Below are 15,754 nucleotides of genomic sequence, written 5' to 3' on the forward strand. Positions count from 1 at the left end.
GGCAGTGACAGGTCGCGACCCAGCTCCTTGCGGAGAGCAGAAAGGCCCAGACGCCAGGGAACAGGACTAGCCCAGCTACCGCCTCGCGCCCCGCGCCCACAAACCCATCGACGTCCGCGCAGGCGCACTACGCCGGTGCCCGCTGCGAGGGCGTCACCGGAAGTGTCCCGCGGCGCCCCGGATGCGACCGGGCAACAGCGGTTGCCAGGGCGACGGGAGCTTTCCGGAGCTGCTGGTACTCCCGATTGGAGACGTAGAACCGTTACTTGTCGAGGGCCTTAGCGGCCGCCGTGACCCTCTCGGGGATCCCACGATGTTCTTCTACCTGAGCAAGAAAGTGAGTTTCCTGGGGGGCGTCCTCGTTTCTCCGCCATTCCCGCAGCCTGCGGCGATTCCCGCTGCCTTCCCGAGAAGCCAGGCTCCTTCACCCGGTCCTGGTCGTGGCTTCGCCATTCCGCAGCCATCCTTCCCGCCGGGTCCAGCCTCCGACCTCTTCCTGCGGTTCCCAGAGCCCCAGTCTTTGGCCGAGCTTTCTGCCCTCTCGCAGCACTCTCGCATTCCTGCCCCTGGCTAGGTCCTTTTGGGTGGCTTGAGGATAAGTCGCCACGTGCTACCCTATGTTTCCTCCTCCACTTGTTGCTGATCCACGTGATTTAAACTCTTTGGATCACCACGAGCCATTGGGCAAGAGAAAAGAAATAACAATAGGATAGCCTAAGTTGTAGGTAAAAAGGAAGAGGGACTGGTGGTATGGATTTATACCCTCTCCCCGTCCTCCCTTTAAAAAATCCATCCGGTGAGACTCTGGCGTTGGCTTCCTCCGCAGTCACTATCCTTCTCTTTTGTGCACTTCTTTCCCTCTTTCCCAAATGCTAGAGCCCGGGTCAGTTCAGGGGACCATGCCCATTTTCACAGCAGCTCATTTTTTTTCTGCAAGGCCGTTCGTTTTTCTTCTTGGAAGATTTTCTTCAGCTTTCATCTCCTGCAGACTTACTTCCCAACTCCTTCGTGAAAAGTTGCTAGTGCGGCTGTGGTTGCTTTTTCAGATTTCCATTCCCAATAACGTGAAGCTGCAGTGTGTATCCTGGAACAAGGAACAAGGGTTCATAGCATGCGGTGGTGAAGATGGATTACTGAAAGTTTTGAAATTAGAGACGCAGACAGGTAAGTGAATGCAAGCCCACATGTTTGGTAGTAAATTGGCTAATGTTATTTGTTCAGTGCGATTTATTCATGTTATCTGTCAATATGCAGTTCTGATTATTTTAAAGGGAAAACTACCAAAACATTTTATGGTGTTTTTCTGGAGTATATTTGCAATAAAGTTCAGAGAATGCTGAATGTAAACATCAGATGGTTTTTGCTGAGTTATTAATGGAAAATGAAAAATAATGAAGAATGAAAATAAGTCACTGTGTTATGCTATGTCTAATTATTGTACTATATTATTAGGAGTCTAATAGAAATCCTGTGAGTCAACATTTCAGTAAGAAAATCTGGCAGATTGTTTACAGGTCTGTGTCATCCTTTCTGCTTATCAGATGCATTAATGGTTATTCACCTAGTGTCCAAGAACAGAAAATGGGATACGTTTTACATTTCTATTAGTAGGTCTCTTGTCTTTGCTGCTTGATTTCTTTCTTTATCTAGTTCTCTGGAATCACAGCAAACAGCTTCCCACTTCTTTAGCCCCCCTAGTGCCGCACTAGATTGAAGATCTAGATAAGGCAATTGGAGTTAAATCTCAGCTCTTCCACAAGACTACTGAATGACTTTCAACAAGTAGCTGAGGATCTCACTACTTTAGTTTAGTCTTCCATAAAATGAAAATGTAGGGGGTTAAACTGCATTACATTTTTGGATTCCTTACAACATAGCTTCTCAAACTGTATTAGGTATAAGAATCACTGGAAGAGGTTGTTAAGACGGATTTCATGCTCTACCCCCACACAATAGACCCGGGATGGGGCCTGAGAATTTCCATTTCTAGTGAAGCTGAGTTGCTGGTCCTCAGACCCCACTTTGAATAGCATTACCTTACAACTTTGAATGTGGTATGAATAATAAATACTTATTGACGATTTTCCATATAGTGGATGTTTAACCTTCACAATCTTATTTGACTTCACAATAATCTTGGGCAGTAGGTATTCTAGGTGAGAAAATTAAGGCTCTGAGCTGTTAATTGCCCTAGGTCACGCAGCCAGTAAGTGGCAAAGCAAGGATGTGAAACTAAGTTTGTCTCACATTCAAGTCCTTGTTTTTAACTACTACACAAAGGGCTAGTGGACAGCCTAAGTAAAGAAGAGTACCAATTAAAGTTTGGCTTATGCTGTTTTATAGTTCAATCTGTCAGTGCTTTAGTTTTTTAAAACTGTGTTAAAAGAAAGTTTTTCTCTGTTTCTTAAATGTGTATATAGATATATATATGTATGTGTATATATATATATGTGTCTGTATATACATACTTTTGCTTACAATATGTAGCAAGTTTTTTTTTTTTGAGACAGAGTTTCGCTCTGTTGCCTAGGCTGGAGTGCAGTGGCTGGATCTCGGCTCCTTGCAAGCTCCGCCTCCTGGGTTCATGCCATTCTCCTACCTCAGCCTCCCAAGTAGCTGGGACCACAGGCACCCACCACCATGCCTGGCTAATTTTTTTGTATTTTTAGTAGAGACTGGGTTTCACCGTGTTAGCCAGGATGGTCTTGATCTCCTGACCTCGTGATCTGCCCACCTCGGCCTCCCTAAGTGCTGGGATTACAGGCGTGAGCCACCGTGCCTGGCCTGCAAGTTTTAAATTACATTAAGAAATGCATTCATTTTGTTTAACATTGAGGGCTTTTTTAAAAACAAACTTCTTTTTCTGCTCTGCCCTTTTGATGAGCTGTGACTGGAGTATTCTTTGAAATTAGTGAACAAGATGGGAAATCGATTCTTGGGAGGTTTGGAAAATGAAGTAAAGTATTTGTTTTGGAACTGAATGATTATGAATTGTGCTGAAAGAAATAAATATGAGGAATATGGCTGTGAGAGTCTAACAAGATCAGTATATTATATTTAATACAAATAGTGTTGATTCAGCAGATCCCTCCGGTAACAATCATAGATATTGCATGCCTGCTTTCTATGAAGCACTGTGTTGTGCTAAAGATGCAACATGTGAAGTATAATGTGTTGTAGTTCGGGTACAGCAACATAATACAGCAATCCTCTACATCAATAAATCATCTTCTATGGCACCATTGTTAATGTCTATTTAGTATTTCATTATATTGGTATTAATATATCATAATTTGCTTAACCAATTTTAGTATTGGACATTTAGGTGTCTCCACATTTTTACTATTAAAGCAACTGTATCTTTGTATCCAAATCTTTGCATAAATTGTTAATACTTTCTACGATAAATCTCTAGAAATGGCATTCACTGGATCGAAGAGTGTGTACATTTATACAAGTTCCTAATATGTACACAAATTACCCTCCAGAAAGTTTGCACCACATTGCATTTCCAGTTTTCAGTTCCCTGCTCTAGAAGGAAAGGAATTAGAAACAGCAATCCATCTTTTTACATCAGGTTTACTTCTCTCACAGGCCAGCTTCCAGTGTTTTGCTGGAGCCCATCTCCCTTCACCTTCTCAGGTACCTTTCTGCCAATTTATCCTCTCTCTCTCCTTTCAATATCAGTCCTCTCTCCTTTTCTCTCCCTCACCAGTGACTTTCATGTTCTAAATCTAATGGACAGCTTTTATTGACTCATCAGGATTTGACTTGAAACATTATTTTTCCAGACAAGAGAATTCAGAATGTTTAAGTTATTGTTATATTTAGATGTACTACTTTTCTCTCCTTCTCTGGTCAGTCCTCAGTCTCTTTGCTAGATTTCCCTCTTCTATTAGAATTCCTGAGAACTTGCTTCTGGGCTCTCTATTCACTTGCTCTATTTATTCTTTCATTCTCATGCCCTTAAATGCCATCTGTGGTATGAGGTGAAGAGCCCCACATTTATATCTCCAGCCCAGTCCTGATTTTTCAGACGTGGGTGTCTCCACTGGAGTCTTTCACAGGTATCTCCTATTTACTGTGTTCAAAACCGAACTCTTGATATTCTTCCAAATCTCTTTCAATTCTCTCCATTTCAGCAAATATCTCCATTTCACTCATTTGCTCAAGCTGGAAATCTTCTCTTTTCCTCCGTTAACAACATCTGCATCAGCAATCCTGTTGCTTTTGTCTCCAAAGTGTATGTTGAACCCATCCTTTCCTTTGTCTCCCCTGCTCCCACTATAGCTCCAGCTACCATCATCCCTCACCTGGTCTATTGTGAGAATCAGTTTCCCTCCTTCCATTGTCTCTGGCTTCCTCTTAGTCGTTCTTGACACTCTAGCCAGTGTCAGGCTTTTTTTTTTTTTTTTTTTTTTTTTTTTGAGACGGGGTCTCACTCTGTTGCCCAGGCTGGAGTGCAGTGGTGCAATCTTGGCTCACTGCAACTTCCACTTCCCGGGTTCAAGCAATTCTCCTGCCTCAGCCTCCTGAGTAGCTGGGATTACAGGTGCGTGCCACCACGCCCAGCTAATTTTTTGTATTTTTTTTTTTTAGTAGAGACGGGGTTTCACCGTGTTAGCCAGGATGGTCGTGATCTCCTGACTTCAAGCGACCTGCCCGCCTGGGCCTCCCAAAATGCTGGGATTACAGGCGTGAGCCACTGCGCCCGGCCCTTTTTTTTTTTTTTTTAAAGGGACCAGATGATGTCATTTCCTTGCCAAAAGATATTTAAAGGGCTGACAGCCTGGGTTGGAGCTGCTTGTGGTAGGGTTTGAGGATGATGGTCCTGGGTTGGAGCTGCTTGTGGTAGGGTTTGAGGATGATGGTCCTGGGTTGGAGTTGCTGGTGGTAGGGTTTGAGGATGATGGCCCTGGGTTGGAGCTGCTTGTGGTAGGGTTTGAGGATGATGGTCCTGGGTTGGAGCTGCTTGTGGTAGGGTTTGAGGATGATGGCCCTGGGTTGGAGCTGCTTGTGGTAGGGTTTGAGGATGATGGTCCTGGGTTGGAGCTGCTTGTGGTAGGGTTTGAGGATGATGGCCCTGGGTTGGAGCTGCTTGTGGTAGGGTTTGAGGATGATGGCCCTGGGTTGGAGCTGCTTGTGGTAGGGTTTGAGGATGATGGTCCTGGGTTGGAGTTGCTGGTGGTAGGGTTTGAGGATGATGGCCCTAGGTTGGAGCTGCTTGTGGTAGGGTTTGAGGATGATGGTCCTGGGTTGGAGCTGCTTGTGGTAGGGTTTGAGAATGATAACCCTGGGTTGGAGCTGCTTGTTGCAGGGTTTGAGGATGATGGCCTTGGGCTGGAGCTGCAGGTGGTAGGGTTGGAGAACGATGACCCTGGGTTGGAGCTGCAGGTAGTAGGGTTTGAGGATGATGGCCCTGGGTTGGAGCTGCTTGTGGTAGGGTTTGAGGATGATGGCCCTGGGTTGGAGCTGCTTGTGGTAGGGTTTGAGGATGATGGCCCTGACTAGGATTGAGGTGGCATTTCTTGCTTTTTCTGCTACGACTGCCAAGGCCTCCACCCTCATCCTCATGAGAGGAAACAGAGAGCCCTGGAAGCCAACATTTGCATCAGAGAAAAAGTATATAGGGCCATGGAAGCCAACTGCAGCTGACTGCGCAGTCCTCCGGTACCTGCAGGCAGTGACATTGCCTCAACCTTCCAATATGCCCAGGACAACAAAATTGACCAGAAATCTCAGGTAAGGTGTCCTTAGCTAGACCCAGGGATGCATACAGAGTCCTTTGCAGTCAGTCATTCACACAGAGAAGCAAGGCAACCAGATGATCCTGCCAGAGAGTCTGGCGAGTATGGTACCATCTCTTTCTCAGAATTGTATTATCCTTATGTGTTGCAAAACAGTCTTCTGTATATTTTGATTCTAGGTTTCAAGCTTATTTTGCAGCATGTAACAGGAATTTCTGTTGAAATTGGGCTGCTGACAACTTTTATGATTGCAAACAAAAGCATTGGCAGTCACGCTTTTCTAAGAGAAAGATTCTCAAAGATTTAGTGTGCTTGATTATTGGTGTTATTAGCATGATCTTCTGTTCTTCTATGTCATACCTTTTGTTTTCAGTTGCTTTATTACACCTTAATTTTTTAAAAGCCTTCTTTGGACTTTTTGATGTACTTTGGATTGTTGGAATAACTGATTTCATTCTGAAATTCCTTTACATGAGTTTAAAATGCTTTATTTTATTGGTGACTTCTTTGATTATGCCTTTTAAATCCAAGGATTACTGTTATGTGCTTTTAGAAGATTTATGTCAGTATTACCAGATTTTTATTCACATACCAGTTTGGTTTCATTACCTTATTGGCTATCTGGAGTCTAGTAATGTAACTGAATGGAATCTTGGGATATTATCGCTGGCTTTACTCTACATCATTTAAAACTTTTGGCCTTTTTATGGACATCTGAGAACTTTCAGGTGGGTTTTATGAATATTTTTTACATGATCAAGTTACGGAGTTGCTTCCAGCAAGAGATGTTTTCAGATGTGGATGATATTTGTTCAATATATCAAGCTGAATTTCAAAGCCTGTTCTTAACTGTCAGCATGTGTTTTGTCAAGAGTATGCTACCTTATGGTCTAACAGAGGGCAAACATGGGTGGTCAATCTAAATCTCATATCACCCATTTCACTTAGGTTATAGTGACATCAGAATATGTGTGTGTATATATATATATGCATTAGAATGGATTTTTCAGTGCTAGAAGTTAAGAAAAATGTTTCCACCAAATATTTTAGAATATTATAATAAAGTTTAAGTATGTTGTACAATTTTTAAAAGATTAAATGAATGAAAGAACCCTGTGTTAAAAAAAATTATGTTCAGCCTAATGTGTGTGTCAGCAACATTTATTCTATCTTAATTGACAGATGATTGCATTGTTAAACTGTACATGTGTACTCTTGTGTTACCAAAACAACTGGGTAATTAGAACTAGTGATTTAGAGGAAATTAGGTATTTTTTCCTGACAATGTTTTCAGAATAAAGGATATTTTTCATAATATTTTAAGATACTCGTTATCTGAAAGTAGAATTTTCTTTAGCATTGGTATAATTCCCATTCTCACAAATTCTTAAGATCTTCATAACATTTGTATTTTAAATGAAAATTTTAAATGCTATGTTTTATGTGTAACAGATTTCTAAGCCAAGATTAATTTATTGAGATGACATTTTAATATTCTCTGTAGGATGGTTAGTAAATTTTTAAGACGTCTTTAGAGGTTTTCATTGCACTTTGGATAAAATCTAAAATTCTTATCATTTTCTACAAATACTTCATAGTTTTTCTTGTGCCTATCACTCCAGCCTTGTTTGATGCAATTTTCTCCCCTGTTCATCCACATAGGCCTTCTTAGAGTTTGTCAAGGGCTCTAGTTGTCTACCTCAGAGCCTTTGCGTTGCTGTGTCCTAGTCTGGAATACTCCCCTTCTTTCTCTACCTTTCCTGGCTATCTCCAGTTTACCTCTCAGTCTCAGCTTAAATATCAGTTCTTCTGATAGCCTTCCCTGGTTCCCCATCAATCTAAATTAAGTCACTTCTGCTACTCTTTCTTATTATGCTTTCACATTCCCAGTTTATAGTTACATTTATGTGTGTGTGAGTATGTATTTAATATTGGTCCCTTAGACTGAAAGCTCTGAGGAGAAAGGGGAAATGACTGTTTTGTTCACCATTTTATATGTAGAACCTTTTGTAATGCATAGCACAGTGTACACATTTAATAAATATTTGTTAAATGAATGAATAAATGAGTGAATATAAGATTCTGTGTAATCTAGTAAAAACCCATTTTCAAAGTCTATGCTGTTTTGATCCCTTGTAAGCTGTAGAGTTTTCAATCTGTAGGCCATAAATATTTCTATTTGTGGTCTTTTGGAAAGGAATAAAAAGCAGTGATGATTATTAATATATGTAATGTATGAGTAAACAATCTTCATTTATATATTTTGCTTTATTTTACCAGAATATCTTTGCAAGGGGTATGTGTTATTGTTCATGTTTATACCATGAGAAAAATATATCAGAATGGGGCATACTTAGAAAAATGATTAATACTGCCCAGGAATACAAAAAGAGTCAAAATCTTATAATATGTCACTTTTACATATTTATCATAGTAGTTTGTTTTGTTTTGTTTTAGATGATGCAAAATTGAGGGGTCTTGCAGCCCCCAGTAACCTTTCTATGAATCAGACTCTTGAAGGTCATAGTGGTGAGTCATTCAATTTCTTTTAAGTCATGTTTGAGTGGTATTTAGGCATTTAGAAAGCTTCTACTTAATGCAGAAATGTCAACATTTTAAATAATGGTAATATTTACAGTACAGATGCTCTTTGAGTTACGATGGGGATATGTTCCAATAAACCCATTGTAAGTTGAAAATGCATTTAATACACCTAACCTACTGAACATCATAGCTCTGCCTAGCTTACCTTAAATATGCCCAGAAAACACTAGCCTACAGTTGGGCACAATCATCTGACATAAAGCCTATTTTATAATAAAATGTCGAATATCTTATGTAACTTATTGATTTCTGTACTAAAAGTGAAAAACAGAATGGTTGTATGGGCACTCGAAGTACGGTTTCTACTGAATGCGTATTGCATTCCCATCACCGAAAAGTCATTTAAGTAGTACCATTGTAAGTTGGGAGCTGTTTGTAATCATTTCTGTTGAGACATAAGTAATACAACTTAGAGTCATTCAACTTTTACATGATTAAACAACATCTTAAATAAATCTAGAAGAAAATAGCTGTTTTTAATATATTGAAAATACTCCTGTCTATGGATGTTGTATATATAATCCTTTTTAGAATCTGTCCTATGATTCCAGATTAAAGGAGACTGAAGAGACTGGGTGTAGTGGCTAACACCTATAGTTCAAGCACTTTGGGAGGCCAAGGTGGGAAGACTGCATGAGGCTAGGATTTTGGAACCACCCTGGGCAACATAATGAGACCCTGTTTCTACAAAAAATAAAAAAAATTAACCAGGCGTGGTGCTGTGTGCCCGTAGTCCCCGGTACTCAGGAGGCTGAGGTGGGAGGATCCCTTGAGCTCATGAGTTGGAGGCTGCAGTGAGCCATGATTGTGCCACTGCATTCCAGCCTCGGTGACAGTGCAAGATCCTGTCTCAAGAAAAAAAAAAGACTAAAGATTGAAGATGTATAACAACTAAATGCACTGTATAATCCTAGATTGGATCTTGGAATGAGAAGAACAAGTGTCTATAAAGGACATTATTTGGACAATTGATAAAATTTGTATATGGACTGTGAGTTAGATAATAGTATATCAGTGTTAAACTTCCTAATTTGTAATATGATTATGGAAGAGAATGTCTTTATTTTTAGGAAATGTACACTAAAGTATTTAGGGATTAAAAAATTAAAAGTCATCAATTATTCACGTACCCTAGAGGTTTAAGATATGCTCAAGAGTGTTTTACTAATAGAATGGAAAACGAGTGAGAGGTGGGCAGAAGAGAGATTATAGGACATATCTACCAAAAATGATAAAAGTCCCCTAAACAAGTACTTGTTATGGTGTCCTTTGAACATCATTATTTTTGGGAGTCAGGCCAATTGAGTAAACCATGCTTGTATTTGTTTCTGTCATCAGGTATATGGTAGTTCTGGTAGCTAGCCATGATAGGTGTCTTTACTGGGATGAAATAGGGATAGATATGAAAAATAGTATTATGCATTGTTGTAGAAAATTAGTGATATCAATAACTGCATCTTATGAATAGGTTTTGAGGAATATTAAAGACTAGTTAGCTGTACAGGAACCATATTGATTTTAACATGGTCTTGGTGTTTATATAAAAATGTAAATTTGAAATTAATTGTAACCTTTAAGTTTCTAAATTGTTTTATAATGTTCTAGGTTCTGTTCAAGTTGTAACATGGAATGAGCAGTATCAGAAGTTGACTACCAGTGATGAAAACGGGCTTATCATTGTGTGGATGTTATATAAAGGTATACTTTACTAGGAGAGATTATTTAATTTTTCACAAGTTGGCATCTGGATCACAGTATTTGGATGGGTAAATAACATCTCCAAAATAGACCCCTTTTACTAACAACAGGAGTTCATCCTGACTGCACAGTGATAATATTTCTGGATTTATTGCTGCCTACTTTTCACTTTTTTTTTTAAACTTTAACCCTGTTATTAAGAAAGTGAATTAGGTGACTGTTGGCTATCTCCAAAATGAACTTAGACTCTTAGCAGAAGAATAGCTTCTGCTTGAGATAAGTCTTTTTTTTTCCAGATTTCCAATAAGAATTACTTCTAGGTAGTTCCAGTTTATAATTACATTCATGTGTGTGTGAGTGTGTATTTAATATTGGTTCCTCAGTAGACTGTAAGCTCTGAGGGGAAAGGGGAAATGACTGTTTGTTCATTTTATACGTAGAACCTTTTATAATACATAGCACAGTGTACATGTTCAATAAATATTTGTTGAATGAATGAATAAATGAGTGGCTAGAGTTATCTCAGTAGATAAAAACACATTTAGTAAGAAGTCAAAGGGAATAATTCACTTCCTGCATGGGCCAGTTAGTTTCCTTTTCTTTTATGGATACAGATTTTATCTCAACTCTGACTACTGGTTCACAGTTTGTCTACGAGAGAGGGCGAGTAAAAGAAGGATTAACTTAGATAATCCACTTTTACCAGAAAAGCAGCTCATAATACATGTTCTCCTGAGGCCTGTAGTTATCATCTTCAAAAGGGAAGGGTGCCTTAGTTCATGTGTGCTGTTTTGAAAAGTTCATGTGTGCTGTTTTAAATGGCAGGGCATACCATTTAAAAAGTCTTCATTAAAGATATGCTATAATACTTTAATTTTTAAAAAAGTGTGTGTGTGTGTGTGTGTGTGTGTGTGTGTAGGGGATAGAATGTGAAAATTGAGTGGACTGGAGTAAACTTTGTCTGTTTCCAAGGTAGGTCTTCAGGTCTTCTCTGGGTCTCAGTCTCGATTCTGTTATCCTGCTCTGGGCAGTTATTCCAAATTACATGATTATTTGCTTGGCTGCAGGCCAGAGTTGCCCATGTTGGTATGTAAAAAAGCCTTTAAGAAAAGCAAAAACAAAATAGCCTATTTTTTTGCTTCTAGTTTGGTTATGCTAAAAGACAAGTTACATCTCATTCCTACCCTGCATACAACTAGAATATTTTTGTCATTCAGCATTAGAGATGTCGTGTCACTAATGTAGTATAAACTGATTAGAATTTTTTCAAGCAGGCTTAGGGTTTTACCTAATATGCTGTGTATTTTTTTGCCTTCATTCTCTTTGTGATGGTAACTAATATACTGCATTTAATATGCTTGTAATTATTCATTGGAGAGTTTATGTGCATATATATAAAGTTATTGTTACTTGGAGTTTTTTTTTATTGGTTATGATCTGAACCATATTGTTCAAGTGGGAAAAGTTAGGCTTTCAGAAAAATCAGTAGTTTTATCTCTGAAAAAGCAAATGAAGTTTAATTTTTAATTGACAGAAAGAAAGAGACAGAGAGGGAAAGAAAGAAAGAAGAAACAAAGGATGGGCATTTATTATGTTTTCTGTGATAATCTTTGAAGCAGTTATCAGTTAAGCCCAAGTTAATTTTTCATTTTGTTTTTGTTGGATTTGGAAGTTTTATAGTTTAATGTCTCAGGTTGTAGAAAACTTTGCAGTTATTTGTCCCATGGTGTACTTTATGGAATGCTTTCAATTCTTAACTACTATTTCATAGATGTGAAAGTTTTGACTTGTAATTTTTTAAATTTGTGAAAACAGGCTCTTGGATTGAGGAGATGATCAACAATCGAAATAAATCAGTTGTTCGCAGTATGAGCTGGAATGCTGACGGACAGAAGATCTGCATTGTATATGAAGATGGGGCTGTGATAGTTGGTTCAGTGGATGGTAATGTATTGATTGGACATAGAACTAAGATCAATATCTGGCTGACAGTTTTCTTCTTTAGAGATTTAAGTTAGTTACCATATGTTAGCATTCTGATTGAAAAATAGACATAAAAGGGAAACTATTTGATATACAATTTGATGACATTCAAGAACCGTTCTTTGATTTTAACCATCTGTTTTTATGTATATTCAAGGAAATTTTTTTATTTCGTACAGTGGCATTGAAAAAATTGAATTAACTTTTCAGCATTATTTTAAACATGTCTGCCTCATTATGTAATTTCTTTTTATATTGGTTAGTCTGTACAAATATATAGACTTTAGTTTCAAAAAGTCTGTGGTCGTTTTTATTGGAACTGAATATGTCATTGTTGGTTGTAGTTTATAGCCTTAAAAACCTGTATTTTTCAAATTCTAGTAATAGATAAAACTGGGTCTTCTGAGACTCTGCACCTTTGTTTTAATTTGAAACTCTGTAGAGAAATAATTTATTTTAAAATCATTTTTATTTCTCTCTCTCGCTCGCTCTCTGTGTGTGTGTGTGTGTCTGTGTGTGTGTGTGTAACTTCATGTAGTCAACAAATGTTTCTGAGAGCCTATAAAGCAACAGCTATCATTTTAGGAACTAAGGGTACAGCAATGACCAGACCTAGATCAGGAGAGATGGATGAGTAACTGAGAAATTACAATATCCTGTGATAAGCGCTAAGATGGGGAAAATACAGGAGCATGTAGAAGTGCCACCTAATGCAGACTTGGAGGGATCAGGAAAGGCTTCCTGGAGGAAGTGATGCTGATGCTGAGGCATTGGCCACAAGGTAGGTTGGTGTGTAGAATGTCTCAGCCCTAAGAAGTAGTATTTGAGTAGGTCCAGAGGAGTTGCACTTAGCTGTGTTTGGGCCATTGAAAAAAGTTGATTATCAGTAGGGTATGATACTAACAATGAAGAGTAGTATGCAGTGAATCTAGAGAGAGAAACAGATGCCAGATCATGCAGATCATAAGTTATATTAAGGTGTTTGGACTTAAGTCCAACAGCACTTGGGAGGCCAATGAAAAGTTTTAAGAATGGGAGCAATGTGATAAGATTGTTCTTTAGAAACATCTCTGTGCTACATATGGAGAATAGAGACAGGAAGGAAAGATAATGGGCAGCTGTATCAGGAAACTGCTCTGGCAATTCAGGTGAGAGATTATGGTGGATGGTAGCCATCCAGGTAATGACAAGGGAATGGAAGTAAGTAGATTTTATACATACTCAGGAGGCAGAATAGATAGGATTGGGGATGAGAGGATGGAAGTCCCCAGGGCAGTATCCAGAGTTTTAGCTTGGGCAGCTGGATGGATGGTAATGCCTTTCATTAAAATAGTGTGGAGAAAGATTGATTTTAAGGGAAAATTCCTCTGTTGGATATGTTGATTTTGTCATGCCATAGGCCATTCAAGTAAATCTATCCAGACCATAGTTAGACATACATATCTGCAGCTCAAAAATGTCTGTGCTGAACACAAAATTTTGGGAACCACCAGCATATGCATGGTAATTTAAACCATTGAAATAGTTGAACAAAACTAAGAGGCATTTGTAGAGTTAAGAATCAGCAACATTTAGGCTGGGGACAGTGGCTTATGCCTGCAGTCCCAGCACTTTGGGAAGCCAAGGCGGGAGGATTGCTTGAGCTCAGGAGTTTGAGACCAGCCTGGACAACATAGCAAGACCTTGTCTGTGCTAAAGATAAAAAAAAAACAACAACAAATTATCTGGGCGTGGTGGCACACTCCTGTAGTCCCAATCACCTGGGAGGCCAAAGTGGGAGGATTGCTTGAGCCTGAGAGGTTGAGGCTGCAGTGAGCCATCATCTTACCACTACACTCTAGCCTGGGCAACAGAGTGAGACCCTGTCTCAGGAAAAAAAAAAAAATCAGCAACATTTAAGGGATGGGCAGAAGAAGGATGTCGAGAAATATAAGAGTCTTGGAGATAAAGGAGTATATGGGCTAATGGCAGCCAAGAGAGTTCAAGAAGGAGGGAGTGGTAAAAAAAAAAAAAAGTATCAATTGGCTTTAGCAACAGGCCATCAGTGACGTCCATGAAGGCAGTTTCTTTCTTTTTTTTAAACAACAGAAATTTATTTTCTCAGAGTTCTAGACTCTAGAAGTCCAAGATCAAGATGTCAACAGGTTTGGTTTCTTCTTTTTTTATTTATTATTTTTATAGATTTAGGGGGTACAAGTGCAGGTTTGTTATATGGATATATTGAATATTGGTGAGGTCTGGACTATTAGTATATAACCATAACCCAAATAGTGTATGTTGTAGGCAGTTTCAATGGAGTTGTGAGGCAGAAGCCAGATTGGGAGGGGTTAAGGGTTGAGTGGGAGTTGAAGTGGAGACTATAGGTGTGAAGAACTCTTTCATGAAGTTTGGTTGGGAAAGGAATGGTAGAAATAGTAGTTAGAGGGGGAACTTGGGGTTAATAAAAGTGTTTATTTTATTTTATTTAAGGTGATGGTTTCAAAGAGAAATAGATCTGCATGTGTTTAAATCCACATAAGAAAGGCCCTGGAGTGAAGAGTTTAATGAGAAAGATAAAATGAGAGTAGTCGATAAAGGGAGATCTTTGCAAAGGTAGGAAGGGATTAGATCAGAGAATACATAGAGGAATTAGCCTTAGATAGGGGACTGACTGGGGAAATACCTCTTCTTTTGTATTAGTGGGCAACGCAGAAAGTGTAAGCATGGATTCAGTTATGTTCTGAATTGTTGAAGATGGGAATGAGGAATTTGTTTTTTGGGTGCTTTTATTTTCTTTCCAAAATAGAAGATGGGCTCAACTGCTAATTGGGAGTGAGATCCAGCCTCAGAGTTTAGAAGAAAGGGGAGAAAGGTTGAAACAGCTGCTATTTCAGATGTCTTTTCAGGCACATATAGGTGCTCAGTAAATATTTATTGGCCAAATAAATTGAATGAATGCATGAATGCTGTGAAGAATTTGCGAGATCTTTAGAAAAACAAAGATTTTGAAAGCCGTTGTTGGAGGATCATGACCTTGAACAACTTTTAATAATGTTTTGTTTTAGGCAATCGTATTTGGGGAAAAGACCTGAAGGGTATACAGCTATCCCATGTAACATGGTCTGCAGACAGTAGAGTCTTACTTTTTGGAATGGCAAATGGGGAAATACACATTTATGATAATCAAGGAAATTTTATGGTAAGTGTATGCATCAGTCTTGTTTATACAATTTTATATGATTATCGTACATATCATTCATGTTTATATATACATTTATTTGTTATGGCGGTTTGTGTAATTAAAGTCTTCAATTCAGATTTTTTTTCTTTTTCCCAATCGTCTAAATTTTGTTTTAATGAAATAAAATTTTGGTTTTCTCAAGGCAAATTAGTGCAACAAGTTCGAGTGTAGCTTTTAGTTCCAATTTTTTTTTGGTAGGTAGAAAGGACAAGGTGTCAGTGCATTTAAGCAGAGAGATAATGAGTAGGGCGATGTGCAGTTTAAGTTTTGTAGGTGTCTTCTTGTGTCTGAAGCCAAAGTTTACATGTAGATACCAAAGGGTATTTTTGTAGCAAGCTACCAATGGTTGTTTGTAAAAAGAATGACAGACTTAAATGGTAAGTGAGAAAAATCAATCCCTGGAAAGAAGGTAAAATAGAATAGGATCAGGCAGCATAATCTGGAGAAAAATTCTGGCTTTGCAAGGTTTAGCTGTAATAGATGTATGATTACTGGTGGGGCA

At 38.8% G+C, this 15,754-nt stretch overlaps 1 protein-coding gene across 2 annotated transcripts in view; it reads left to right on the forward strand.

Annotated features, from left to right (window-relative positions):
* The first annotated feature begins 78 nt into the window (after positions 1-78).
* Positions 79-15,754, forward strand: part of WDR35 (WD repeat domain 35) — a 78,039-nt gene continuing 62,363 nt past the window's right edge. Inside the window, exons 1-6 of one of the 2 annotated variants that reach the window (XM_034952656.3) lie at positions 79-337; positions 1,047-1,164; positions 8,205-8,276; positions 9,957-10,049; positions 11,865-11,993; positions 15,077-15,210. In XM_034952656.3, the coding sequence (XP_034808547.1) occupies positions 182-337; positions 1,047-1,164; positions 8,205-8,276; positions 9,957-10,049; positions 11,865-11,993; positions 15,077-15,210 (702 nt within the window). In that variant the 5' untranslated portion in view covers positions 79-181. The remainder of the gene's footprint in view (positions 338-1,046; positions 1,165-8,204; positions 8,277-9,956; positions 10,050-11,864; positions 11,994-15,076; positions 15,211-15,754) is intronic. The other variant, XM_003827005.6, reaches the window with a different exon arrangement.

The sequence above is a fragment of the Pan paniscus genome, chromosome 12 (genome assembly GCF_029289425.2).
Source record: "Pan paniscus chromosome 12, NHGRI_mPanPan1-v2.0_pri, whole genome shotgun sequence".
Taxonomy (NCBI): domain Eukaryota; kingdom Metazoa; phylum Chordata; class Mammalia; order Primates; family Hominidae; genus Pan; species Pan paniscus.